Source organism: Corvus kubaryi, unplaced genomic scaffold (genome assembly GCF_017639235.1).
Source record: "Corvus kubaryi isolate FWS band 111438036 unplaced genomic scaffold, C.kubaryi_AGA036_p1.0 138, whole genome shotgun sequence".
Taxonomy (NCBI): domain Eukaryota; kingdom Metazoa; phylum Chordata; class Aves; order Passeriformes; family Corvidae; genus Corvus; species Corvus kubaryi.
Window position 1 is genome coordinate 14,170,917 of NW_024580672.1, and position 27,300 is coordinate 14,198,216.

Sequence of the window (27,300 nt, forward strand, 5' to 3'; positions counted from 1 at the left end):
GGAGAGGCACAAATTTATTAGGCAGTTAAGTCACATGTGATAGATAGGAAATTGCTCACTCTGCAGTCAGGATAGTTTGGACTCACCTATTTCTTCTGAAAAGTTTCTGTAAGCTTAGGTGGTTTCTTTTGAGTCAGGTTTATACCTGGCTGGACTGGATTTCTCTCTGTTTACTTTGTTTTGTTTTTCCCTTGCATTGTCTTTATAGTGTTTAGGAGTTACTCGCTTTTAAATGTAGGTAGCTGTCTCTTTATGTGGTTATCTGAGCCGAATATCAATGTCTTAGAGCTCAAGAAACCACCAAAGACAGCTGAATAATAGTAAGAGAGAGCAGTGAGCTGTCATGTCGTTAACCTTACTCTAGTTCAGTTTTTGCTCCACTGGAAAATATCTTTTGTAAACAGTAAGTTAAAAAAAAAAAGTATTTAAATAAGAGCTTAAAATCAGCAATCCATGTTTGCGCCTCGTGTAGTTTGCAAACAGAATTTAATAGTGAAGAGAAAAACTTTAGGTTCCATCTTAAATGATAATGATCAGCCTACATTTATGCATGTTGCAGAAAAGGCAGCCGTAGCCAGTTCAGCAACATTGGCTTTATTTCTTAGTCATCACAGTTTTGGTTGAACATATTAAAGCAAGTTGTGGCATGATTTTTAGATTACAGCTTGCTTTGTGGTTGGGATTGTTCAGCAAGAAACTTTGAGTACTGAGAAAAACCCGGCAAGTCAATGGCGCGTGGCCGCCTGCGTGCGCGCTGGGGGCGGCCCTTCGGCCTCTCTGTCTCTCGCTGCAGTTTCTGCCTCTTCCCTGCTCCTGGCTATCTGCTGGTGTTTGCCACAACTAGCCTTTCTTGCAACATTTACACGCTTCCAGATGTCAGGACGCTCACTGTATGAGTGCTGTTAATGGTTCTCAGTTCGGTCAAACTCTGTGGGTTACAGAGCAGGGACAAAACAGACCAAGCACATTTGCTCGTTATAAATATTTGATGTTCTGTGAGCCTATGAGCCTCCTGTTATGGACCAGACTTTCCATTACTGCTGGGTCTGTCCCCTCCTCCCCCACTGTGGGCCTCGGTTTTTCTTTAGAAGGATGTTTTTGTCACGCTGCTTTGAAAACCAAACAGCCCCCTTCCTTTTCTATTTCTCCTTCCCCTCAGAAAGGACCCCTTCCCTTCTCTCCATCAAAAAAACCCTCTTAAAGTAACTGCTGGACTATCTGAACAAGTTTTGGTTTTACCAAAGAAAGATTTCTAAATCTGCCAGTTTTTAAAAAAAGCTTCTTTGGTAACTAACAGCATGTACTGAAATGTTGTGGAGCTGTGGGGAGGGGACGTGAGGGTGACATGCAGAGGAGTGGCAGGGAAGGGATTATGCATCAGCGGTGATTACAGAGGTAGCAGAGCCAATATACCCACTCTGTAAAAATACCAAGTTCTTCCCTCAACTAATGCTGTATAATAAGCATGCTTTTGTGCAGTAACAAATGTCAATTTTAGATATTAGTTGTCAGGAAGTGACCTAATGCCTTGTGTTGTAGATATTGGCTTAATACATTCATATCTGTATTTCTGTTGATTGAAAATTATAGAGTACTTTTTATATTAGATAACTTCCTGTAAGAAAAATGAGCTTTGTGGAATGTCTTAGCACATTCCAAGAGTCTCAAGCCCAGAATCAAAATCATAGTGGGATCGTAGCTGCTTAGTATTTTCATTGCAGATTGCACCCCTCTACCATGTTGGGGTGTTTTTTTTTTCTTTTGGGGGGGTGGAATTCTTAGCTACTTTTATTTACACTGTGTCTTATCTCTGTATACTTAGCTGGCACACTAATATATCCAAAAGTTATATAGAAGAAGGTGAAGACCATAACATTTATATTAAAATTATTAATTGAACTGTTGAGACTGAAAACAAATTTTGGGTGGAGTAAATTGTTTCTTAGGATTACAAGATATCTTAGATAATTTGTCCTGCAATTACCACATTGTGAGTGTTCCCTCTTTGAACTTTTAATTTTAGCATTCAGTACAAATGTGTTCACAATTTCTTATGTAAAAGCATAGAAAAACTTATTTGAGAAAGAAATAGAAGCAGAGTTACAGCTTTTAAAAAAATCAGATTCATCTGCTTTGTAATTTTCTAGTTTTGTGTTCTTAGGTGTGCAGTTTGATTTTAGTCAAATGTGCCATATTTACAGACATCTAAGGCAACAGAAATTTTAATAAGAAAAAGAATAGTTGTAAATGTTCCAAAATTATACTTTGAAAGCACAAAAAATTCTTCCAGTGGACACACTTTCCAGTGTCTGATACAGCACTGTTCCTAAGAGATGGTTAGGAAAATGGGAGGCATGTTTACAGCTCTTCATTACACTCCTGCCCTTTGCTGTGGCACTATAGCTCAGAAGCTGAAATCACAGCTTGCATGAAATTAAATATTATTTATTTATTGGTTTTGCTGGTTGAAAGTGTGCTCCAAACCAGGCTTCTAACCTTACCCCGGTGTACGTCTGAGAACACTGTTGTGCTCTTAAAGCCTACAGTTGATAAAACATGAAGTGCTGACCAGAACCAGACGTGTGGAATTGGTATGGCTCAGGTTATGCAAAATTGTGGTTGAGAGCTTTAAGTGCCTAGAAATAAAGATATTTCTGAAGAAATGTGAAACTAACTTAAAATGATATTTTAAATTTGGCTGGCTTAGCAAAAGCAGAAGTCTTGTTCTGAAATGTCTGAGCACCTGCAGCTCTCTTAGTGATCGGGGGCAACGTTCAGACGCGACTGATGGGTTTGATGTTATTCATTACTCACCCTTCTGATGGAGCAAAGTGTAGAGGCTTCTGCTCCAGCTTTCACAGCAATATTCATACTCTCATCATTTAAGCATGACCTTGTGCTTTGGTCAGTGAGCATTCTGTGCTTGGTAGCATCAACCATAGGCTCACTTATGGGAGATCTGGTCAACATTTGGTGCTTTGTCTAAGGTTTTTTTTCTTGGACTATTCTGTTAATGAAACTTCTTTAATTGGATTCTGCTACTGTTGGGCAATTGCAATAAGCTCAGCCTTTTCTTTATCTGATTGAAAGCAGTGGCTCCCACTCTTACATTCTAAATTTGTGTTAGTATAAGCCTTGTGTAGTTCTCGTGGTGGTCTCATAAAGGCAAAGAAACTTCTGGTTTTTGTTGGCTTCAATTCTAGACTTAGTAAATGTAAAGCAGCGAAATTGACAGGCAAGTGTCAAGTGGGAAGTGACTTGCTCATTTTGTCCTCCAAGTTTGGAAGGGCAGGGATGAGGCTGTGAGGTGTTGCGTCACACTAGTGAAAATCAGACAGTACTGCATGTGATGGGCAGGAGACATTTTGGTCTCAGTGTTTGCATGGTAGATGTAGATGCTAAAAGCTCATGGGGTGACATGCCGGTTATGCAGAAGGAAAACAGAACAGTTGCTTCTACATTTGGGAAGTCACTGTTAAAATCTTCCCTCACTCTTCAGGAAGTTTCAGGGTGTCCTTTCCCCTTTCCTTAGGTTCTTCTCCCAGTATCTGCTGTTGGGCATCATTTAACTGCAGGGAAGATACAAAGTGGAACCCAGACCAGAACTGGTCTGCATAAAATAATTCTCACATTTCTTAATTAGCTAAAATTATAAAGGTATATTCATGTGTTACACATTTTATATGTTTGCTTTGTATAGTAGGGCAGACTTAAAAAATTAAATGCATCTTTCACTTAGGAAAGGTTAATGTTTTTATTACATTGCCAGTGAGGTATAAACTGCTCATACAATGTGATTTACATTTATATAAGTCTTTCATTTCACAGAAGGGCTTTAAATAGTAATTTGAAAAGGGAAAAAAAGACTACCAATGAAAAATTAAATTAAATAAATTTCAGTTGCTTTGTCTTACTGTATGCAGTGTGAATTGAGTAAAATGCAATGCTTTCATTGATAGATCAAAATAAGGTCCAGCTGTTGTTTGTCTCTGTTGCAATGTGAAATATTTTTGTATTTTTTGTATCATTTTTAGCTAATTATAATTTCGGTTTTATGTTTTAATTAATACATTTCCAATGCAAACCCAATATAGTTAAATACATACGTACTGCTTCCATTCAAGGTTAGGATAGCTTCTAGTGGCTAATTAATTCTGAGTTCATTGATTCAGTGTATTTATGAAAATATTTTTTATTTTGTATTTTGGTTGGATATTCATCCTGGTAAGACTAGAGTGGGGACAGTTATTTTAGTGAGTGTATGTACCATCACTCAGTAATTAGATGCGGAGACCAGTGTGTACGGATGTATTATAACTGCAGCTCAGCATTTTCAGAATGATTAGTATACTGCAGAAAGAAAAAGGCTATAATATTTTCTTTATGTGAGAAGCAGGCACAAGCAAAGAGTGATTCAAAGGAACACATCAGAATTGAGACGAGCAGGTCTGTGAGTTACATGCATTTTGATGAACGCCTATTAAATGAATTTTAAGTTGAATTTTCATTGCTTAGACAGTTTCAGAAATGTGTCACTAAGAGTTTGTGCTCTCTGGCCTTATGCAGGTGTTGGGTGTGGTACATGATGGGTACCTGAGCTTCTGTCACTCAGGTTTTGCAAGTATCTTGTGTGCATCTTTCACACATACACAGTCAGCAATGTTACAGTCTGGAATCAGAGCTGGAAAATAACTGACTGCCGATATGGTCACAATTTAGCCTTTTAATAGTGAAATAATGAGGGAGAACCTGTCTTTGGATGATACCGTTAGACTGAAAGTAGAGATAACTCTTTGCTCTGTTCAGATGGCATTTAAACTCCTAGGGGTTATAGAGACTAATTTTAAAGTCATGTTAAATAGTTTTCTAATAGGTAACATCTTCATGAGAATTCGTAGACTTTGCAGGAGGAGGATAATGCACTTTGGTTTGAGCAGGGCAAAAAATGATGGACCCTGCTGACTTTGGTAATTTGTGAATTTGATTCTGCTTCCTACACTGGCCTGCCTGGTATATCAGAAGGTTTTGGTGGCGGAAAAGAAAAATTAAAATACACTAAAAGTCACTTTACTGTTAAACCAGTAAAATTAAGTCAAACTTTGTATTGTGTTTAACTATACTTTTGTATTTGCAACAGAATAATTACATTTCATGCTTTGGCTTTGGTAGTTAGTAGCAATAATCTGGAGGGGTTCTCATCTCTTCTGCAGTTCTGCTAAGAGTGGTTGCCCTCCCACCCCCATCACCTTTCTGTGCCCATTCCCTATTTTAGAGTGGTTGCCCTCCCACCCCCATCACCTTTCTGTGCCCATTCCCTGTTTTTCTCAGGCATCAACTGTTAGCCAGACCATATTATACATTAGGGATGTAGGGATTGTAGAAAGGATTTGATCTCTCTCAGATGGCAACCGGTGACACAAGTTTAAATTCATACAAACCTACAGGCTTTGGTTTAGGAAGGAGTTGTCCCCAGACCAGAAGAATAATGACTCTGGAATTTTGTTCTAGTTTCCTCTTTTGAGGTGTCTTTTTGGACCAGTCACTTTGTGCTGTTGCTCTCTGCTTGTGGAGTGCAACTGAAGGTTAAAACACTTTATCTGAAGCCTTTCGTTTTACTCTACAGCTATCAGGGGAACCGGTTTGCTTTCTGATAAGAGATTAGATTAAACATGCCAACAGCTCCTTTCACCTAAAAATCTGTTAAACAGTTAAAAAGTTGTCACAGAGTATGGCTGACATCTGGAAAACTAGTATATAGTAAGTACCAAGTGTGGTACACGCATCTTCTGACTCAGGGCTATTTTAAGACCAGGAGGCACTGTTGAAATATCTGAATGCAGTGTTTAATCTCTATCCACAACTGCCCATCTCTAGCATGTCTACTATCTCCCATACAATTTGAAATTTATTTCATATTGTCATCTTTGTTATTCTCACTGCAAGATTAATACCATGTAGCGTATTAAATTTAATTCATGTATGGTTTTTTAAAGTGACATCAAGTTTAATTTAAAAAAAATTAATTTTGGCTGTACCTCTTGCTTTCAATTTGTAAAAAATGATACCTGGTATCTTTTGTATGCAAAGCAGCAATTTTTCCTTGCTAGGAGAAGATTCCTCAGTGAATTAAGCACGTGGCACTCTATGAAGTAACATGTGGCCATGTAAAACATGTTCTTTAGTAGGTAACTGCTCGTTGTGTGCCAGGTTGAGTCAAATCAAAATCTAAGAATATTTATACAAGTTAGACCATCTGAAATACTTAATAGTGCCATGTTGTTTGTAGCAAGTTCCTGCAATTTTTTATTGTATGCTGAAGTTTATGTATATTTTTGATTATGGTCTTACGGGGTTTTGATGTGCACAGCTCTTTATAAGTCCAGTTTGTGTTTTTAATGTTATCAGCAGGAGTTTTCTCTAGTGAACAGATTTTTAAATTGATCTGATGCTTTTGGTTTATTTAAAAGAAAACAGCTGATCCTTATAGCAAATTAGCTCGATGAGCTAAGTTTCACATTAATAATGACCCTTCATCTAAGGATAGGGAATTCGAAGGATTATTTTAACTAAGGGAGGGAAAGGAAGAGGTGTGGTAAATCTCAGAAGAAGAGAGCATTTGTCACTCCCTTTAAAAAGCACGGGTAGAATTTTGAATTGGGAATTTGTACTTCTTTATATTATTCAGCTTACCAGTTCTTTTTTCTCTTGATTTTGAAATACTTAAAAAAAGAGATGTATTGTTGAACCACTTCAGGTGGTCTTACTAAAAAATACGTTTTTGTTAACGTAGTTTCCTGCTTTATTTCCTTTCTTTATTTTGGGATTGGCAAACACCTGTTTTTCCTTTGATTAATATTTTTGAAGTACTTTTAATAAAGAATTTAATTTAAACCATCTATTTCGTGTCCCTTTTATAGTAACAGTTTAATTTAATATTTCTGGATTTGCATGCTTCCAAGTGTTTTTAATTCACTTCTGTGTAAATGAAGCAGCTAATCCTGAGAGAGACATGCAGTCATTCCAGTGAAGGGATTATGAGTTCTGTGCTTAGGTTGCTTCAACCCTGAGAGCTGGAACCTGCTGATGGGTGTTCATACTCTGCTGGTGAGAAAATGGACCTGAGATAAGGTTTCTGTGAAACCTGATTCCCAAGAGTGACTGTTTCTGACAAAAGTTGAACTAAAGCAATTTTTCAGTTACTTGCTTAGGCCTGGTGTGTGTCTAGGGCTTGGTCTACGATGTTATTTTTAGGAGTACCAATGAATAAGGCAGTTGAGTTTACAAGGGTTTTCGTAATTGGCTCTCGAAGAGAACAAGTTGGAAGGGGTTTTACTTGTTGCTTTTCCTGCTAGTATCTGCTTTTCGCTTGTGGTTATCAAACTGTCACGTACGTGAACATCTAGTGCAGCATTTTCTGAGTCATTACCTGCGAGGGGTTGTTTCAGAGGAGCTGCTGAGGTACAGCTTCAGTGACAAAAGTGCATCTGCAAATGGTCCTGATGACAGTCTGATTGAGCTCATCATGATCAGTTGTTACCTTCCTTGCCTTATTTCTTACACCTAACCTGACAGCCCATCAGCAGATACTTAGTACTGTTCCATCTGGAAAGCAATAGCTGAGCTGGAAATGATGGAGATGAGTGCAGGCACTGTAAAGCAACTCCAAATACGAGTATCAGCTAGGTTACCCTGAGCTCAGGGAACTGTAAACGAGATTATTTGATGGTTCAGTGCACAAGGTGTGGTCTTTAGCAACTTGTAACAGTTTCTGTTGTAAAACAGTTTGTCACTTGGTTTTCACATTAGCTTGTTGGCCCCTGCACCGTGGAAGCAAATGTTAACATTGTACTGGTGCATTCCTGTTAAAAAGAAAAGTCAGCTTGAACACACTGAGCAGAGGAAGAGCTGCAAGGGTCATCCTGTTTTGTGAAGGTGAGACTAAGATCTGGCTTGTCCAGCATGTGAAGATAAAAGCTAATAAGGGTTTCACACTTCGATGCATTCACAATGAGGTGTGAGTATGAACTCTGAGGATGAAAAGATTGCTGAAGATTGAGTGGCAGTAAATCGGCTGTAAATAAATTCTGGCTTGAAATGAGAAGGTGGCTCATGTTGCCTGCATCAGCTGGGCTCAGGACAGTCCTTCCAGGAGCAATGGGAGAGGTGCTCTAGCAGATGCAGCTCTAGCAGAAATCTTACTGGTTTTGTCCTCAGGAATAACTGTATTTAGTGCTGTGGTGTGCAAAACAGTCGTAAGGAATGTGGTACACATGGGATGTGTCTTCTGTTATGCCTTTGCATACCTTTTCCATGGAGGAGAAAGATAACTGTAAAGAAACAGTGATAAAGTTCTATTAAGAAATGCTACTTATGATAAGGAAAAATTACTGGGAGCTGCTATTTATGCCTCCTTTCTGATTATGTCATGCGGATAACCAACGTGTGTCATTCTCTTCTGGAAACTTACGGTACATTTTGACTCTCTAGTGGCTGCCTTGTTTCATTTTTCTGAAATGCCACATTGCTGGTAGGAAGAGAGCCATATACATACAGGCTGTGCTCACAATCTGGGAACTGGCACAGCAATGTTGTATTGCTAAGCAACAGTTGGCATCATGCTGTCTACTTCCCTGTTCGTCCTTTTCGCCTGAAAAATCCAGATCAGCATCTAGCGCAAGGTTTAGGTAGTGAAAAGAATAGTAGGCTGATGCCTTGTTTTGTGTAAAGTTTGTTGTTCATTCTTTAGTAAAATATTAAATAACAATTTAGAGAAACAATCAGGATGTGCTTTGTTCATCCCTAGGATGGCACATCCTAACGATCTTGGAGCCTTGCAGTAGGATGTTTTTTGTGTGAAGCAAGGCCAGTTTTTTATTCAGCCAGCAATGCCTCATCTCACAAATACAGCATGAAATAGCTAAATTACATACATATGTGTGTCTTTATGCTAGTGGACTCTAGGATCAGAATAGGTCTTAATTATTCTCTTTAGTGTGTAAATGCACTGCAGGATTTAACAGGAAAAGATGAAGATTTGTGCACTGGAGTGCAATATTGATAGCCCTGGATTTTAAACGCCTTTTCCTGATTGAGTGAAGACTTTCTTTGCTGCTTCTACAAAAATTAATTTTATACTTGCTTAGAATCAAGCACTTTAAAAAACAAACTAAAAATCCCAAGAAGATACTACTAGTGATGCTACTAGTTAAGCAATGGTGTGTAGCTACCTGTTTTGACTTTTGTTTACTTCTTGATGGTACTAAGTAAAATCTGTTGCCAAGCTTCTTAGATAAATATCAGATTATGCACTGAAAACTCATCCTCTTTTTTTCTCGACTTGTAAGATGTAGATAATTTTTTTTCTGTATTAAAGGGTTTGTGGGTTTTGGTTTTTTTTTTTCATTTGCAGTTTTATGGGGGAGCTAAGGTTTTTTGTTTTCTGCTTTTTTTGTTTTGTTTTATTTTACTTTTACTGCTCTGGTGACTTCTCCATTTTAGAAACTAGAGCAAATCATACAACATTGTTGTTCCCAGTTTCAAGTTTTTATTATCTACATTCCCAACTGTTTGGGAATGTAGGGGCATTTTTACAGTATATTTTGACCAGGTTCGGGAAAGAGGTATTTTGCCGCTTGCTTTGTTGAAAGTTTTTCTCTGTCTAGCAGATAAGACTCTACATTTACTTCTTCCTTTGCTGTGCTCCAGTAACCTTTGTATGAGTGCATCTGCATTAATACAGCCTTTACTTAATAAGCAGTTAGACTGTCCATATTAAGGCCTCTTCATCTTTTAAAATTACTGCTGGTTATTCATTCTGACGTTTGTTAAATCCTGTGTTTCTTTTCTAATTTGTCTGTCTGGTACTTCAGTTTGCATAACAAAGGTGTTGTGCCATGGGTGGTTGTAAAAGTGAATGTAAAACAGCAATGTTTTGCAAGGAACTGATTGTGTGAACCTGTTCACAAGCTCCCCTGGTGCGAAGTCCACACCTGCACAGACACCTCTTCTGACTGTAGGGATGAACCAGAAGACAAGTTTCTTTGCCAGTTGACTTTTCAGTGAAGTTTAAGGCCTTGGTACCTGCAGGAGAGGCTGAATGCCCCAGCACCCTATAGTTCAACAGCATCCTTGAGCTGTTGATTTTGGTCTTTAGTACTTGTTAGATGGTAAAGGTTGGAGCTAAAGGGAACTTCAGATTGGAAATTTTCAAGTTGCAAGTTTCTCAAAATTTTTATTCCCTGACAGAAAGACATATCAGGTGGGACCATCAGGCAAGCAATATTTGGAAATAATTTTACATGCACTATTTTCCAGATTTTCGTAGACTTCCTCCAGACTTTTTCTTCAGTGTCACTCAGAAAATGTGGTAATTTTGGGTTTTTCCTATCACCTGTTAAAGACATTCTTACTGTTGGAGGATGGTAAAGCTTTGGGGTTTTTTTCCCTGCAGAGGAAATTGTTTTGCCAGGACGTGAGTTGTATGATGCATGCCCAGGTTCTGGTAATATGAGTCATGGCATTGAATGATACTGTCCGTAATTTTAAACAGTCATTTTGGGGACTTCTGGAAAATGATAGTATGTTTTGTTGACAGAAAGATCAGGATAGAAGGACTTTCACAATAGGACATGAGCCTTTTGCTTGCTTATCATATTATGCAGAACATCAGAATAGTATTTAATATGCACAATCTACTTCTGCATGGTTGACTTCAGCATTGGAAAGCACTGGAATCTGTGTATCTCCCATTTTGGGATGACAGCTCCATTTCACCATTTGAAATTTTGAAGTGTAGAGTGTGAGACAACAGAAGAATCAGAAGTCACACCTTGTTCTGTGTGTATGTGTGATTCTCACAGTATATTAACACCTGTTTTCTGCCTGTAGGAAATCTGTCCAGTCTAAGTCGTCTTGGCCTGAGGTACAATAGGCTGTCAGCAATTCCCAAGTCTTTAGCAAAATGCAGTGAACTTGATGAGCTGAACTTGGAGAACAACAACATTTCTACTTTACCAGAGGTGAGGAATAGAGGGAGTGGACTGGGGAGGGAATGCTGCTGGAGGACATCGATGTTTTGTAAAGGAAGTGCAACACGGGAAATTTTTTCATCTTCCATCTTAACTCTGAGGAATACCCTTTATTTTAACCTAAATGTAATGTGAATTATGTCGATTGTGTAAATATTAGGCATATTTAATCAGTGTTGAAGGACTAAATGTCATACAACTTGACTCAAAACTGGGAGCAATACATGTGGTTGTATATGCTGTCCTGTATCTTTAGAAAACCTTAAATAATGAGTCCAGATTCCCACCCTTCAAGCTAGATAAGTGTTTCTCAATGCTTCTGCTTCATGAAGCATTAGTGCCTGGAAATAATTGCTTAGATGTCAGAAAAAAAATCTGATGTGATTGTTTCTTATTTTGGATATTTATTCCATTTCTTTAGAATGTTTTAAGATGAAGACTTCATGACACAACATAAATTTTATAGCCTCTTCTGTTTTAAGGATGCTCAAACTGCTTTCCTAAGCTGTCATCCCCATGACCCCAAGTTGTCTAAATTACTAGTGTAAAGCGAGTTAAAAGGTTATCTAAAGATGTATATTGCAAACTATAAATAGAGGGGAGAAAAATGCACTTGGAATTCAGCAAAGTATTTACAGTAACAAAGGGCAGTAAGTAACTAATTTTCTTCAGATAAATTTCTGAACTCAGCAGTGATAGATTGAAACAGAGAATTTAATAAATGTTTGGGTAAGACTATAATTTAAGAAAATGCTACTGAGTGAAAGCCACCAGGCTGCTTTTAGGATGAGAGCTAAGCTAGCCCACCCCACCCAGACGTGTTACAAAAGCAACTATGGTGTAATTGCAAAAAGCTAATGTGAGAGGTGATTAGTTGCTTTAAAAGATGTTCACCGTAGTACAAACTTCTTTGTGACTGTGCTGCCTTCTTCAGGTGTATTTGCCAACAATATGTTAACACTCAAGCTTGCAGAAATGTATAGTTTATACTGTAATCTGTTTAAAATAAAGCATGCTGTGCTATAAGACAAAGAACTGTATTTGTAGAAGAAATTTCAGAATTTGAAAACATAGCTGAAGCTGCTGACACAATGCCTAATAAATATTTTATCTTAAAAGGATGGGCTGGAAGAAGGCAGTACTGCCACAGCTCTCACAGATGTAAGAGCATTGTTCTCTTTGTACTGCCAAAGCTCTCTTTCTTCCCTTCAAATGCATTTAATTACTCCAGGCTATTAGAGTGAATTACCTAACATATTTTAGATATTTTTTTGGTATACAAGCAGACTTCAAAACCAGCTTTTTGAAATGCCAGGATCCATCTGAAGCAATAAAGTGTGTTAGAGCTCAGGGATTGCCTAACCCTAGGACTAATATCTGTTAATTAAAGTATAGGTAGAAGCCATATTTCCTAATCAAAGATTATACTAATTAATTATTAGGTTAGATTAATACTGATTTGAAGGTCCATTATTTTATCTGTAGGGGGAAAAACGCTTCATTGATATTTGCTGAGATGCCCCCAGTGTCTAAAGTTTTAGCCAGGGCATGAAGATAAGTCCTTGTTTGATCCTGTTTTATCTACAAAAATGTTAATAAACTATTTATAGAAGTAGCCAAAGCTTTCCTGGTGAAACAGCAAAGCCATATTCTTAAAGCTTTTACAGTGATTATAGAGCTCAAATCGCAATCCAGAAATACTGACATTAGGAATATGGTTGGAATCATTATGTTGTTATTGCTCATTCCTGATTGCAGATGTTGCATTATTTATGGTATGTAATGCCATGCATAAATCTCCAATTTCTGTAATACTTAAGCAAATAGGGCTGGATTCAGGTTGGTGTAGTAATAAGCAAAGGTGACACTTCAGCAGTAATTTAGATCTCATTATTCATCTCCACACTTCCAGCAACGTGCTTGGCACGTAACTAACAGATAAACTGAGATATGGGCTGCTGGGATTTCAGAATCTAATTAGATTGTCAAGAGAAATGAAACTCTGGATTCAATGGACAGCAGTTGCTATCCAGTTTAACTACAGGCTTCTTGTTTCATTTCTTAAGGGGGAAAAAAATAGAGCAGTAATAACTTAGGAATATTTTAGAAAAAGGAAAAAACAATGGAATTTTCAAACCCTTCCTATTCTTTTTCTCTGTCTGATTATCTGAAACTACTACAGTATAATTACAAGACACTAACAAGAAACTTCTACCAGTTGTGATCACAATATGGATTTTTATGAAGTTACCAAAGATTTGTACTGGAGTTATCAAATGCCTCTTTTGGGAGCCAGTATGTGGGGTTGATATTTCTTTGGGCCCCATTTGGATGTGGGTGAGATGCTGGAGCCAAAACAGCTACTGGGGATGGACACGCTGCCCCTGTGCTCCTGGAGCAATGTGTCATTAGAAAAATTGCTTTCAGAGGAGAAAAGAGTTACCAAACCTCCCAAACCTGTGCTTTTAAATGTGGTATGTTTGCTTTTTTCTATCTGTCAGCATGCAGGGAGGAAGGGGGAAATAAGGTAGTGGCTGATGACTGTGAGCAGAGGTTGTTGCTGGTGGAAGTTTTATCAAATATAACACTGGTTTGTGTGTTGCAACACTTCTTCAGGGGATGGACTTGAGGGGGGAAAAACATTTCTAATTAGACCCATAAGGGAAAAGAGATGCATTGAAATAAATCTGTCCTAAGTTCTTGTGTGGTTTTCTTCTTTCTACAGGGTCTTTTATCCAGCCTTGTCAAACTGACTAGTTTAACATTGGCCAGGAACTGCTTCCAGTCCTATCCTGTGGGTGGCCCGTCCCAGTTCTCCACAATCTACTCTCTCAATATGGAGCACAACCGCATCAATAAAATCCCCTTCGGAATTTTCTCTAGGGCGAAAGTATTAAGTAAGCTGAACATGAAGGTGAGGCACAGAAACATGCTACTGTGTAAAATCAATGAGGAGCACTGTTTGCTGCTCCATGAATTCTGGCAGACTTAATAATGTAAGGAATGAATTTATCACGCTGAAGTGGATGCTGCTGCTGTCATATATAGAAACAATTCTGTATTAGTCTAAAATTGTGCTATCAAGATGTTACTAGTTAAGATTTTGTCACATTTGCTTGAGTTTGAACAATGAAAACAAGAAAGCTGCTTGCAAAGTTCTTTAATATTCACATGGGACACAAGCCTGTAGATTAACTTATTTCTCCCTCAGACACTGTTACAGTTTACATTATAAACAAAGTTATGTAACATAATTTTTTTTAATATAGTCTTTCAAAACCTAAGTCTGGAGACTTTTGGCAATAGTTGAAGAGCACAGCAAAAGAACTTTTTAGTGTGCTAATGCGGTTTAAGAGGAGTAGGGAAAAGAGATGATATTTTTCTATTAATAGATCTATTTCAAGAAATGCTTGAGCAGTAGCTAAGCTCAGCTACTGTTCTAGAATAGTTTGACACAAATGAATCCTCAATTTGCATTAAGTCCGGTTTTTATCACGTACCCATTTGTAGCTTTGCTTGTTTACCAGAACTTTGTATGACCATTTTTTAAAAGATTTTGAAGTGTCTGGTCTAGATCAAATATTTTAGAAACATTTTGAGCAGTAGCATGTTCAGAGTAATTTCAGATGCTTTTACTCTGAGCCATTAAAGCATATGTGGGTTTTTTGGTTCTTTTTTTTTTTTTGGTTGTGGGTTTGTTGTTTTGTTTTGTTTTTTTTTTTTCCCCTCAGGGGTTTTGGTGTGTGGGTTCTGGTGGGTTTTTTTTAGTAGTGGTGTTTATTCTTCTGATTGGTTTGTTTGGACTTTTTTTTTAACTCCATATATTTTTAGGATTTCGATGTTTGCTGATAGCACCTTTGTAAGTTATGTTGAACTTTCTGTTCTTTTTTTTAACCCACCATCCACTGTATTCAGCAAAAATAGGACAAAAAGTGTTTTAACCACTGTGTGAGATCTTGAGAATTATGTATTTCTAATTTTTCCACTTAAGTTTGTATTAGTAACAAATTCTGTAACTCGGTTGGTACCAGTAATGTTTGGTGGAATTTGAAAAAAATTGGCCAACATTTTATTCTTCTGATTTCACTGTCGACTATGTTATTATGAAGTTTTTCTGTTAGTTTGTTCAATCTGTCAGATGCCTTGCCAACTTCTTGCCAGGGCAGACCCTAAACGTTCAATATGTTAAATCATAGGACAATCAGCTGACGTCTCTCCCCTTGGACTTTGGGACTTGGACGAGTATGGTAGAACTGAACTTAGCGACTAACCAGCTAACAAAAATCCCTGAGGATGTATCTGGGCTTGTTTCTCTTGAGGTGAGAAGAGTATAAATTAACAGCTACGTGAATGCCTGCAACATAGGCATTCTCTACTTCACGTTTAATATTACTTTCGGGTCAAATAAAGCTAAATAAGTACGTGTATCTTTGCTGTTTAATGTGATGTTGCATCTGTTTGTGGTTGTTGTCAACGGCTTTTGAATGTTGTTCTTTAGGCCCTCGATGAGTGTGCACAAACGACTACGTACAGATATATTTGTAGCGGTGTAGAAAGAAGATTTTTCTCAACAGAGAATTAGTGTTGTAAATGCAATGTTGCTGAACTTGGTTCAGTTCCTGGAGACCAGCATGGAAGCAGCAGGGATGAGAAAAACATAATGAAACGTTCTAGAGCCAGGGGTGGCTTGAGTGCAGCTCTGTGAATCTTGTAGGGAGCCAGGTGCGAATTTTGAACCTTTGAGGGGGAAGAGTTTGTAGGTTAAAAGCACGAACTAAACCTGCTCTGTCCCCTCATCCTGTTTCTCAGAGTACCATCAGCAGAAACAAATTAATGCCTTGGAGGGACAGAAAGATAGAGGTACTTGTTTGGGCAGTTGAGGGAACTTTGTAGGCTCTGTGAGCTGCTGGGAAAAATCTGTTAAAGAAGTGTAACAAAGGGTATATTTGAAATTGCAAATTTCTAATGTGACTTCTGTGAATATTTAATTATTCCTTCAGTGTGGGGCAAAAATTATATGACAGAGTAATAGCTATTTAATAGCCCAGTTCCCTTTTAAGTTAAGTGTGGTTGATGTGATTGGGAAATTAGTAACCTCTAACAACTGGGTTTGCTGGTGGTCTGTCGGCTGCTGAAGCTCGAGAGCTGCTTGGTCTGCAGACCTGTTACCACTGCGTTTCTCTGTAATTAAAAAATCAAATACAAAGGGCTGTTGGGGTGATGTTTACACAAAAGTGAAGGTTCCCACAGCAGTGCTAAGTCAGCTGCATTGCACGTAGGTAATATTGTCTGTTCCTGCCTTTGTTTCTTGATACGCGATTAAAACATTACTGTTCTCACTGCTCTGTGCATGTCGTAGTGCATAAAGGAAGGTCACTGAAATGCTGCTAATCCTCAGGCTTTGGCTTTTTGTCACTTCAATTTTCACTTTGATTCTCACCATATTTTTATTTTGTTCCTGCCTGGGGTGTTTTCACATTACGTGAAGCCAGTGAGAGCTGGGATTGTTGGTAGAAGACAGGCACTTGCAGCCTTGGCTGGTTGTGTGTGGCTGGCACGAGGGTCCACACTGGCTGCTCTTTCACATCCTCATGTTTCAATGTGCCTTCTTAAATAACTAGATAATAGCATTGTTTAATCAGTAATTCATTACCTTACTACTCACAATGCTGTTATGAGGCTTGGTTACTTCCAAGAACTGCAGGGCTTCTCTGGAGGAAAAATGGTGTATTAGTGTAACCCCTGTTAACTTGCCTGTGGAATAATGAGTAACTCTGTTAACTGACCCTGCAAATAAGGATAGACTTCTTGAACCTGGGGTATTTATAATTCAACTCAGAAAGGAGGAGAAAAACAAGAGGACAGCACTGTAGTAGGCATGGGTGTGCGTGATGGCAGCCCATTTTGGAAAACCAATGTTCTGCTTAGGTGCTCCCATCTGTGTGTTTGTTTGCTCTTAACCAAAGGGACATAGGGAGAAGAGGAAGTACTAAGCTTTTTAAGGAGAACTTGGCAAGCACAGCAAATAATGTAAAACATGATTATGAGATGGCTATGAGGAAGCATAACAAAATGATAGGCAAATTCAGGAAGAAATTGTTTTTCTTTGGTCATTTGAAGAAAGGAGGTTTCTGTTGTTTTTGCTTTGCCTTATTACTACATATAATAATATTTGAAAGAAGTATATTCTAAATGTATATATTTATGTCATTAAAGACTTGAAACAAATTATGTTAAATCACTCACTTGGTTATTTTTTTTAAATTTCCAATTACTTCCTTAATGTAAATGTAGGCTAATATTGGACTTCATTTCTTGAAAATATATAAAAAAATTGTATCTTAATCTGTTATTTACTTATTATGTTACTGAAATTCTGTGTTTGGTTGTTATTTCTTTTTTGAGGTTCTTATCTTGTCAAACAATCTCCTAAAGAAACTTCCCCATGGAATTGGAAATCTACGGAAACTCCGAGAGTTAGATCTAGAGGAAAACAAACTGGAATCCTTGCCAAATGAAATAGCTTACCTCAAGGATCTGCAGGTGAAACAATAATTGGTCGAGATAAACATCTTTACGTCCTTTATTTACACCAGGCTGATTTAATTGCAGCTTGTTGGATGAGTGGAAACTATTTGAGCGTGGACACAGAGCCAAAAGTTCAGAATCTTGTGCCACTTCACCTATAATTAGTCCCCACTAGTTGTTCCCCAGCTTTATTATTCAATACTGAACAAACAAAATTTTGAAGTTTGGATAACTGTTGTACCATGAGTGCAATACCACCCCAGGAATGATTTCAGTCGTGCTCATTTGTTTAGGCATGTGTTTTATTATGCACTTTTTTACTTTCACATTTAGTGATGCTTAGTAGAGGTTTGAAATGTTGAATCGTTGAAATTTTTCTTCTTCAAATTCAGGAGATTAGAACCCCTTCATTTGTCAGCTACATATCTTGTTACTTGCTGTCATTACAAGCAAAAATCATTAAGTTAATTTGTAAAAATGTGTTTTTCCCTTAGAAATTGGTTCTGACTAACAATCAGCTGACCACCCTTCCCAGAGGAATCGGTCACCTTACCAATCTGACGCACCTTGGGCTCGGAGAGAACCTTCTCACACACCTTCCTGAGGAAATTGGTAAGATCCCGTTGTCTGGTTTGATGCAATGTGTCTGGGCAAAGCACATATCATAGGCATCTATTCTGCTCATCAGTAAAAGCCACAAAATTCATTTGAAACTTCTAAATACGTTTCAGCCTGATGTGAAGCGTGTGCCACAGGAACAGTGCTAGAGCGTACGATCTTTATCTTACTGAACTGTAGTGGAAAGGATGCACTATCTTCTTTCAGTTCTGCTGCAGAAAGCTGCTGAACAGACACCAACTTGTAATGGTGACATTCCTTACCTCCAAATTGTCCCACAATTTTTGTGTTATCCATGACTCAACTTTATAAATTTGTTCTTGGAGAGGGAAAGGAAGTGCACTGATCCTACTCTGATGCCATGGTGTAGACAAAACCCTTGTGTAAGGTGTAGGCTGCTGAAGCAAATGTTTCTCCTGGTAGTCCTTCTGCACACAGTTTTGTTTATAGGCCCCCGTATTGTTTTTCACCTTGATGAGGTTAGAAAAGAAAGTGGAGGAGATTTACAGAAGGGAAGGAATAGGATTTTTTTTTTTTTTTTTGTCTGAGATGTTCAGACTAGGTGGGTTTCAGAGCATCTGGAACTGGGAGCCAATGTTTCTTTCATAATTGGTCTCCATTATATTAGTCCCAGAGCATGATTCTGACCACTTAAGTTAAAATCTTATAGTTTGAGCTTATTATGGAGGAAAAAATGATGGGACAAGCTACACCAAGCAAAATGTGGTCAGAAACAGTGATGTGCAGTTGAGGAAGACGTGGTCTGTCTCTCGCAGCATCTTTGGTGAGGAGCCATTACAGCTGCTCATCTTGTGCCTCCATGTGAGAAAAGCCTAAAATAATCTAAACCTGGAGTTTTTAAATTTAGTTCATAAGCTAGTGAAGAGTGTTTGGATGCTGTGGAAACAAACTCTGGAATTAAAATCAGTAAAAATTAAAATTTAAAATACTATTGTAGGAGTACAGTTTGGTTATTAAAGCTGGTTGTCTTCACACATGAGAGAGCAGTGAATTATGGTCAGGTGTGACTGTTTCATGTATCATGGTATCAACTGTTTCTCATTATTTCTTCTATAGTTTCTCCTTTTGATTGGTTTTCCATGCCATGAGTCCTGCCTACTGCTTTCTCTTGTGAAAGATTAAATAGTCTCTTAGGTTATAGATGTTTATGGTATGTAAGACTGGAAAATGGGGACTATTTTGGGGAGGACTTCCATGTTTTTGAAAAGAGGAATAGAAGTCTTAAGAAGGATTTACTCTGTTTTCCATCTTCTGGTCAACCTGTATTGCAGTATCTGTAGGAGAGGAAGTTGTAAAATTTGAATTCAGGAAAAAATTTTCACACTGGTTAGTTCCATTTAATAAATTCATTGCTATGCAGAGAAGCCACACTCTTCTGCTTTTTTCCTGTGGCACATGACAGATACAGCTTCAGGTCTTTAATGTATGGATTCTAATTACATTAAAGGTATAATATAGATATTTTTAAAGAGATAATAGATACTGTGTGGTATAAGTATTTTCTAGGTCCTTTTGACTAGATAGCTGTTCAATATTGCCTGCACTTACATAGCCCTGAATGGCTACTGTGAAATCCCTCTCAGTTCTCTTATTCTCTTTATTTGCTGTTCATTTATTACCTAAAGGAGATGTAGTAATGGATGTTTTAAAACATTTTAAAAATGGATGTTTTTAAGAAAATTCGTTCTTTCTTTGGTATTGGTGAACAGAACTTGGCTGTTCTTGGAAATAGGAGTCTGGTCACTGACTCAAGGTTCTGTATAGGAAAGAATCTTCAAGTGGACTCAGAGCCTTTGTCTAAAAGTTATGAACTGCATGAATGAAAAAGATACTACTACTACTTATTATTTTATTTTTACTAGGTACACTGGAGAATCTGGAAGAACTGTATTTGAATGACAACCCCAATCTGCACAGCCTTCCCTTTGAGCTGGCTCTTTGCAGCAAACTGTCAATAATGAGTATTGAGAACTGCCCACTCAGCCACCTTCCACCTCAGATTGTTGCAGGAGGACCCTCCTTCATCATTCAGTTCCTAAAAATGCAGGGACCATATCGTGCCATGGTCTGATGCTCATTGAATTGTCCAATACACTGTACAAAATACAAACTGCATTAATGTTGTAATTGTCTGTATATGTATATATAATATAATATATGTGGTTTATATTATATTATATATATATATAAATATATAAATAATATAAAAAGGCAAATTTAAGACTGCATTATGTGTTTCTGCTAATAGAGGAATCATAGCCATTTAGATTTTTTTTTTATTCTGTAAAAATGCTTGTCTGAGTTTTCTTTGCTGAACTTGATGGAAGTTGTCTGAATAATCTGAAAATGCCAGTTCATTTAAAGCAATTGCCAATGAACTCAAAATTTAAATTTAAGGGACAAAACCAGTTTTGTTTAGATTTACTTTCAGTTAAGAGAAATGTATAACCTTTATATAATGAACTTTTCTGTTTTCCTCCCCCCTCCCTTTTTTTTTTTTTTTTTGTGTCAAAACCTGAAAGGGTCATGTGCCCTGAGGTTGGGATTTTCTTTTAACTTATTTTGAGATTTGAAGCAAATGGTGTTTTTATATTGTTTACAGTCAGAGTAAATCACTGGATTTTGTTTTATTCTGATTTGCTCTGTTTTAATCAATCATATCTAGAGTTTATATGCCTCTGCTGATGAATTTTTATCAACAGGTTTGTATACTAAAAACATACTCATCAGAACAACTGGCAGGTGAAAAGGATGCAGTCGAAACAAAAAGAAAAGAAAAAAGAAGCTTGAATTCCTTTAGGTATTGCTTCCCTGAGTTACCAGTTGCAGGCATAACATATCTGAACTGAGCCTTTTGCGGTTGGTCTTTTCTAGCACAAGTAAACCTTTTCAGATTGGTCAAAATGTGGAGTATCCTCAGTGAAGAGCGGTTTTTGTTGTGTGAAGTAACAAGTCCATGAGGTCTAACAGTACAGTTAAGTGACAAGGAAATAATATATATGTACATTTTTATTACAATGTTGAGTCATAAACTACAACAGGCAATTTTAAGGATTCCTTATAGACCTTGTACAATAAATGAATGTGTCTTACTTTTAAACACTGCAATATATGTAAGTTTTAAGGTTGGTTAACAATGTACTATGGTTTTATATCTTGACTTGCCTTGTACCTCCTTCCATTACGGAACTTCTGTGTCCAAGCACAATATCTTCACACTGTGCTGTTTTGCTGCTGAACTAAATGCACTTTTCCCCCACAGCTGGGGCACTTGCTTCAGAATATTCAGTTCAGTATCTTGATTATTCTTTTTTAACTTCATCCTATCTGTTTCAGTATTAAACCAATCTATTAAAAAAGAGGCACCTTTTTCATTTGTGCAGAGATGCTGGTAGCTCAAGAGAAACACTGTAGGTAGTGGACATCAGTTTTATCATTAATTTCTTGGCTGTTTCAAAGGCAGAAGATGCTTCAGGGAGATTTACACTATTGCTGCACTTGCAGGGCCAGTTGTCTTTTTTCAGGAGGGTAAGAACTTGAGGCAGTCACATTCCATGGTTACCCAAAAACTGTTCATTTTATACTCATTGGAATTGCTGCTGGGGTAGCGTGACTTAGAGGACTGTACCTTTTGCACAAAATCAAATCAGTGGATGCCATGGGAAATCTGTTTCACATGCAGAAGTTTGGGAATATTATTTCTGGCTTTCAGGCATGCTTATTTAGATGTATTTCCTTGATCTATTTGCATTTTGTTTTGTTGTATGTCTTTTCATTAACAAGGAGTAAGTTTTAAATGGAAGGCAGGTGGAGATATAAAACCTTAGAGGGCTTAAACATGCTGTAAAACTATTGTAGATGTCACTGGATTTTACTAAGTAATGTTCTATTCTTTCTCACACACTCTCTCTGTTGTTCCTTCCCCTTCCCCCCCTTTTTTTTTTACATCTACTGTAGCTTTTCAGTTTAGACTTTAGTTTATAAAAGGCTAGTTCCTTACAGTTCTGCCTGAGTTAATCTTTCTCAGCACTAAGGTGTTAAAATATGAAGATGCTGAAATGCTTATTATCAAGACTGTAATCTAAGTTCTGAATATACTGCAGAGTCCGTGTTTGTGCCCTCAGGTCACTAGGGGGGAAACTGGTTTGATTAATATGGTTCCTTAAAGCAAAAGTGGCGACCCCTTGTGTTTCCAAGCGTCTTGGTCTCATTCCCTGTCTGCTCCTGAATCCCATTTTTATAAGAGATCAAGGGATTGAATTTGTTTAGTTTGTAAATATGTTGATTATTCACCTTGTTAAGGTACATGGTTAATGACTGTATGATTGGAGCTGACCCTCTCTCACATAAATTCCTGTGAATTGGAGAAGTTGGCTACCAAAATAGTGCTCGTTACACTCACTTAAAAACAAGCTATTCTTTTCAGTACACTTATAGGAATAAATAAAGCTATGTTTTAATTCATTACTATATTAAAAACAGGATATTTTTTTCAAACTATCTTTGTACTAGTATGGTTGTTGCAATGTCAGATAATCCTGAGCCCTGTTTTAGGAGTTTAATTTTATACACTTTGAGGTGAATGCTTATTTTTTCTGTGTCTCAAGGGAGATTTGAATAAGAGCAGTGTGAGGGAGGTTTTGGTACAGGAGAAATCCAGTCAGAAGAATTTGAAAAGTTCTCTAAAATGGTCTGAGAGTTTAAGTATTAAATATCTGGCACAGATTGGGAATACATGCATATAAATCCATCTAAGTACATACATGGATTTATATCCAGATCTATACATAGATCATATAAATCCAGCCATTTTGATTATTCAGAACAGTCTTACCTCCTGAAATAACAGACTTTTGCATTTCCCAGGATGTTGGATTGTTAACTGGTGTAGTTTCTGAATGGTGTTATTGCCTGGTGACATTCAGTTGAACACACATACTGGCTTACGCATGTGTAAGAATTTTATTTGCCCTAATCAGTTAAAGTATGAATGGAAAGAACTTTATTTTGGCAACTGTATGTATACATAAATACAAAAAATGTATTTATGTATCTATACATGTATGAAAGCATAGACAAGGTGGAGAAATTAATTATTTACAGCATTTTTGAAAATAAGATTGAGAAATAAGTGATTGCCAAATACTTGTATTAAATACTTAGCCTCCTTGCTATACTGAGGGAAATAATTTAGAATGATTATTGAAAAATGTGACAATCTTTACTTTGGGTCAAAATTATGACCTTGATTGCTTGTCCATAGCCAAAATACCAATTTTGCATGTGTCTGTGCCTATGTACATGCATAGTCATGCCCCATAAAGACACTGTCCTGAATCATGCCTTGATTTAACAAGCTAAATTACTATAGAAAAGGTAGTATTATGGAAGTCTGGTAAGGTATAAAGCAGTTCAGAGATTGGTTGAACAATGAAAAGAAGGAACAGTTGCTGTTGTGACTTGTGTTGGTCACATACTGCGTTTTAATTTACTACATAGGAAGTTGTTGGATAATTCTTTGCAAAAATTCTTTAGCATAAACCCATTAAAGCTGTGTCTCTTGCTGTCCCATATTTGTCACCCAAAATTGTCTGCTATAAATGCAGTGGAAATGCTGCTTGTAAAGTTGGGTCACACAGCTGTATAATTGAGACTTCTCAGTTTGGCAGATGCCAATGGAAATGTTGACCTTCATGCACCCCTTCTAGAAAGAGATTTGGATTGCAGAATATTTGCTTCAGTGCCTCTCTTTGATTTAGTATTTCTAGGAGCGTGCATGTTTAGACTTCTTGAAGGTTGTGATTGCTCATTTAGTACTTAGATTGTCTCTCTGGTTAGTGCTTAAACTCATTGTGTCACCTGGAGTTCAAGTGTCATCTTCAATCCTCAGAGTTTGAGAAATAACCTCTCAAAGTTTTCTAATAGTTAAATAAAAGATATTTTTTTCTCTCTTTTTTTTTTTAACCCCAAGATAAATTAAACTTCTGAATCAGCACAAATCCATATCAGGAGCCTTTTTGTATCTGGATGCAACTAAGAATTTTCCTGTCAGTGTCACACCTCAGTTGTATCAGGTAGACATGCCAGAGTAGCTTCTAGTTAGAAATGTGCAGTTGGCAGTAATTTGCACAACACAAACTTCAAGGCACAGTAAGGACAATTGCAAACAAGTGATAGGATCTATGAATGGGTTTTGTTTTCACATTAGCAAATATAAAAGAAATATTTTTATTATTATTCTGATTTAGATCTTAACCAGGACTGCACAGGACCTTTGCTGTGGAAAAATATCAGACCACACTAATTTTGTGGTTAAAAGCTAAGTGAGAGTGTAAACAGTCTACAAAAATGTACTTTTAATCTGAATTATTGTAATGTTGATTGTTATGTCTATATAAAAGATTGCCTTGCTTTTTTATAAGAGTCATTCTGTATCAATGCATTCATTATAAATAGTATGTTTGTAAATAAGCTGCCACTGAGTCTTTTGAAAGTTTTCTAGTATTTCTAGTCTGACATTAACCTGGATATAAGTCTACTTTTGCAGGACCTCAAATTAATAAGAACTGCTTTCTCATTATATACTTACCACTCTTCGAAAGATCTCAAAATATAGATTTTTATGTAGAGCAATTACAGGAAACTTCAAAAGTTGGATGAAAGTAACTGCTTTACTCAGAGTCATGTAGACTGGAGACCTCCTATAAAGCAAATGCTGGTAAAAACGTTTATATTTATTTTGTTATGGTTTAGTAGGGCATGTAGTAAAAAAAAATCCCACAGCTTTCTCTCTGATGGGGAAAAGAAATCTTGGATTTTAGTGCAAATTGCATTTCAGCAGCAACAAAATTAAAGTAGGTATAGAATTGTGATGCCTAAAAGGGAGACACCAGCATTTAATCTTCAGGTTCAATAAAAGACAGTATTGCCAAGCTGCCGTGGCACTGATTAAACTGATGTCTTTCAGCTCTGTGAAGCTCATTGCACAGACTGCTTCAAGAAAGTCATGCTTACATCATGCCCTACAAACTAACAAACAAAAAGCCAGTATCCTTGGAAGTCAGAACAGAAAGACCTCAGGAATTTGGACATGAGGAAGAGGAGCGTAGCTGGTTGCTTTAAAAAGCTGGAACTGGCTCTCGTAGTGTGCAGCAGTCACTTGTGCAATAATGAGTGCTTCTGTCATTTCATCAGATCTCTGTTGATTAAAATCAGTAGAGGCCCTGATCAAAATACCTAAATCTCCATCTTGAGTTGAGTCAGTGCCTGTAACCATATGTGATCTGGCACTCTGAAAGCAAGCCAGTCTTCTCGCAAGCGTGGCTGTCCCGTGCTGTGATGTTGGACCACCTGCCATCCACCCCTGTCTCACAGGGCTGTGGCAGATGTGCAGAACAGGGATGTGCAGTTCCTCTGCAGTACTGCTCCAGACCTCACCAACCAGAGTTTGAAGGGCTTGCAAAAAGGAAACAGCATCTGCATCACTGCATTTAGTAGCCTTGATAGATTAAACGAATTCATGGAAGAAACTTTATTTTTCCTTTTTCTTTTTTTTTTTAAATTTTACATTTCTATGTATTTCTGGCCTCTGTGACATCCTGTGTCTAATGACTCTACAATATAATTACGTGCCAGGTGAAAAAGAACTTCCTTTTGTTTGTTTCAAACTACGCCACCTTATTTCATTTGGTAACTCCTAGTTCTTGTAGAACTAGAAATTTATGAACAGTTTTTTTCCTGTTCATCTGCTTTTTACCACTCTTGAAGGTTTTGGGTTTATTTTCATAAATGGCAGCATTTTTTCCTCCAAGTCATGGAGTTCTAGTTTTTTAGCTTCTCTTCAAACTAAACCTCTTCCATTCTCTGATAATTCTTGCTGCCTTTCTCTGTGGTTTTCTAGTCCCAGCTCTGAGTCTTTTTCCTAGTTCATGGCCTTTAGCAACCTCTTTTGTTCTTTGTGTACTACTGCTTTGTGAAATAAAAGTACAGTTCTGTTATGAAAATTAAAGTTGAGTGGGTGATAAAGTTTAGTACTAAGGTCTGGTGGGGAATAATCCCACTAGGCAAGGATCAGATCGGGATTTATACTTCAGATACAGGCCACCCTCTGCAATAATTGTTTCCTCTGATTAGCTGTAACTGTCATCCATCATCTCTTGCAACTAGGTATAAAAAACAGAATTAATATGAAATTTTCCATAGTGTGCTGATTTAAATAATGCCAGGATTTAAAATGCTCTCTTCATGATAGTAAGAGTTCATTGTTTTGGAAGATGTGACTTTTAAATGTTTCAGATGACCTTTTTAAACTGTCTAAGCCAAACTTTTTCTGAAAATACTGTAAAATTTCTGGTATTACTGGTTTTTTTGGAAGAGAAGTTAGAGACTGCCCTGGTGTTGGGTTTTATTTTCCTGCTTGAAGTCTTTGTAGAAAGCTACATAAGAAATTCCCATAGTTAAAAAAGAGAGAAGAAAAGGAATCTTCCCTGACCTTGGGAGCATCCTGCCAGCAACTGGTGTCAGCCAGAGCTTAGCAGCCACCTGGACTAGGGGGAATTTGCTGGTTGTGACCACTTTTTGTTCACATGGTTGAAGTGAGCATCCCCCACATGAGCCTGGCCTCAAAAACCACCACACGATTTGGCTCTAATTGAGTGAAAAGTGAAGAATATGTCTTGTTTCTGCCACCCCATGTCCTTAAGGCTGTACAAAAGGCCTCAGAAATATGCAGATGGTGTCTTGCGTGTCCTGGCGAGACAAACACATGACATGTTTGTGTGATTAATCCAGCCTAAGTGCTTCAGGATACCCAGTGTCCCAGTGCTGCTCTCCAGTGACAGGTCCTGCTCTCCACTGGTTGAGCATTTTAGATACCCACTGTATGTTGTTTAGTGTACAAATACTGCATAAAATCTGAACACTGGGCAGCTCTATAGAGCACACCTGGTGCTGTGAGCTGTTTGTGATGGCCATGGTAGAAAAAAAGGTGTTAAAGGGCTGGAGATGGTTAGCTTTGATACTGGAAGAGGCTGAGTGCCTTGAAAGCTAATTTGTTTCATTTTTGCAATCCATCTCAGTCAAATAAAATACATCATCTCTTCGTTCA

At 37.5% G+C, this 27,300-nt stretch overlaps 1 protein-coding gene across 3 annotated transcripts in view; it reads left to right on the top strand.

Moving 5' to 3' along the window:
- Positions 1-27,300, top strand: part of SHOC2 (SHOC2 leucine rich repeat scaffold protein) — a 68,589-nt gene extending 41,289 nt beyond the window's left edge. For all 3 annotated transcript variants that reach the window (XM_042019307.1, XM_042019306.1, XM_042019308.1), the window contains 6 exons: positions 10,888-11,018; positions 13,753-13,941; positions 15,224-15,346; positions 17,433-17,570; positions 18,050-18,167; positions 20,057-27,300. In XM_042019307.1, the coding sequence (XP_041875241.1) occupies positions 10,888-11,018; positions 13,753-13,941; positions 15,224-15,346; positions 17,433-17,570; positions 18,050-18,167; positions 20,057-20,265 (908 nt within the window). In that variant the 3' untranslated portion in view covers positions 20,266-27,300. The remainder of the gene's footprint in view (positions 1-10,887; positions 11,019-13,752; positions 13,942-15,223; positions 15,347-17,432; positions 17,571-18,049; positions 18,168-20,056) is intronic.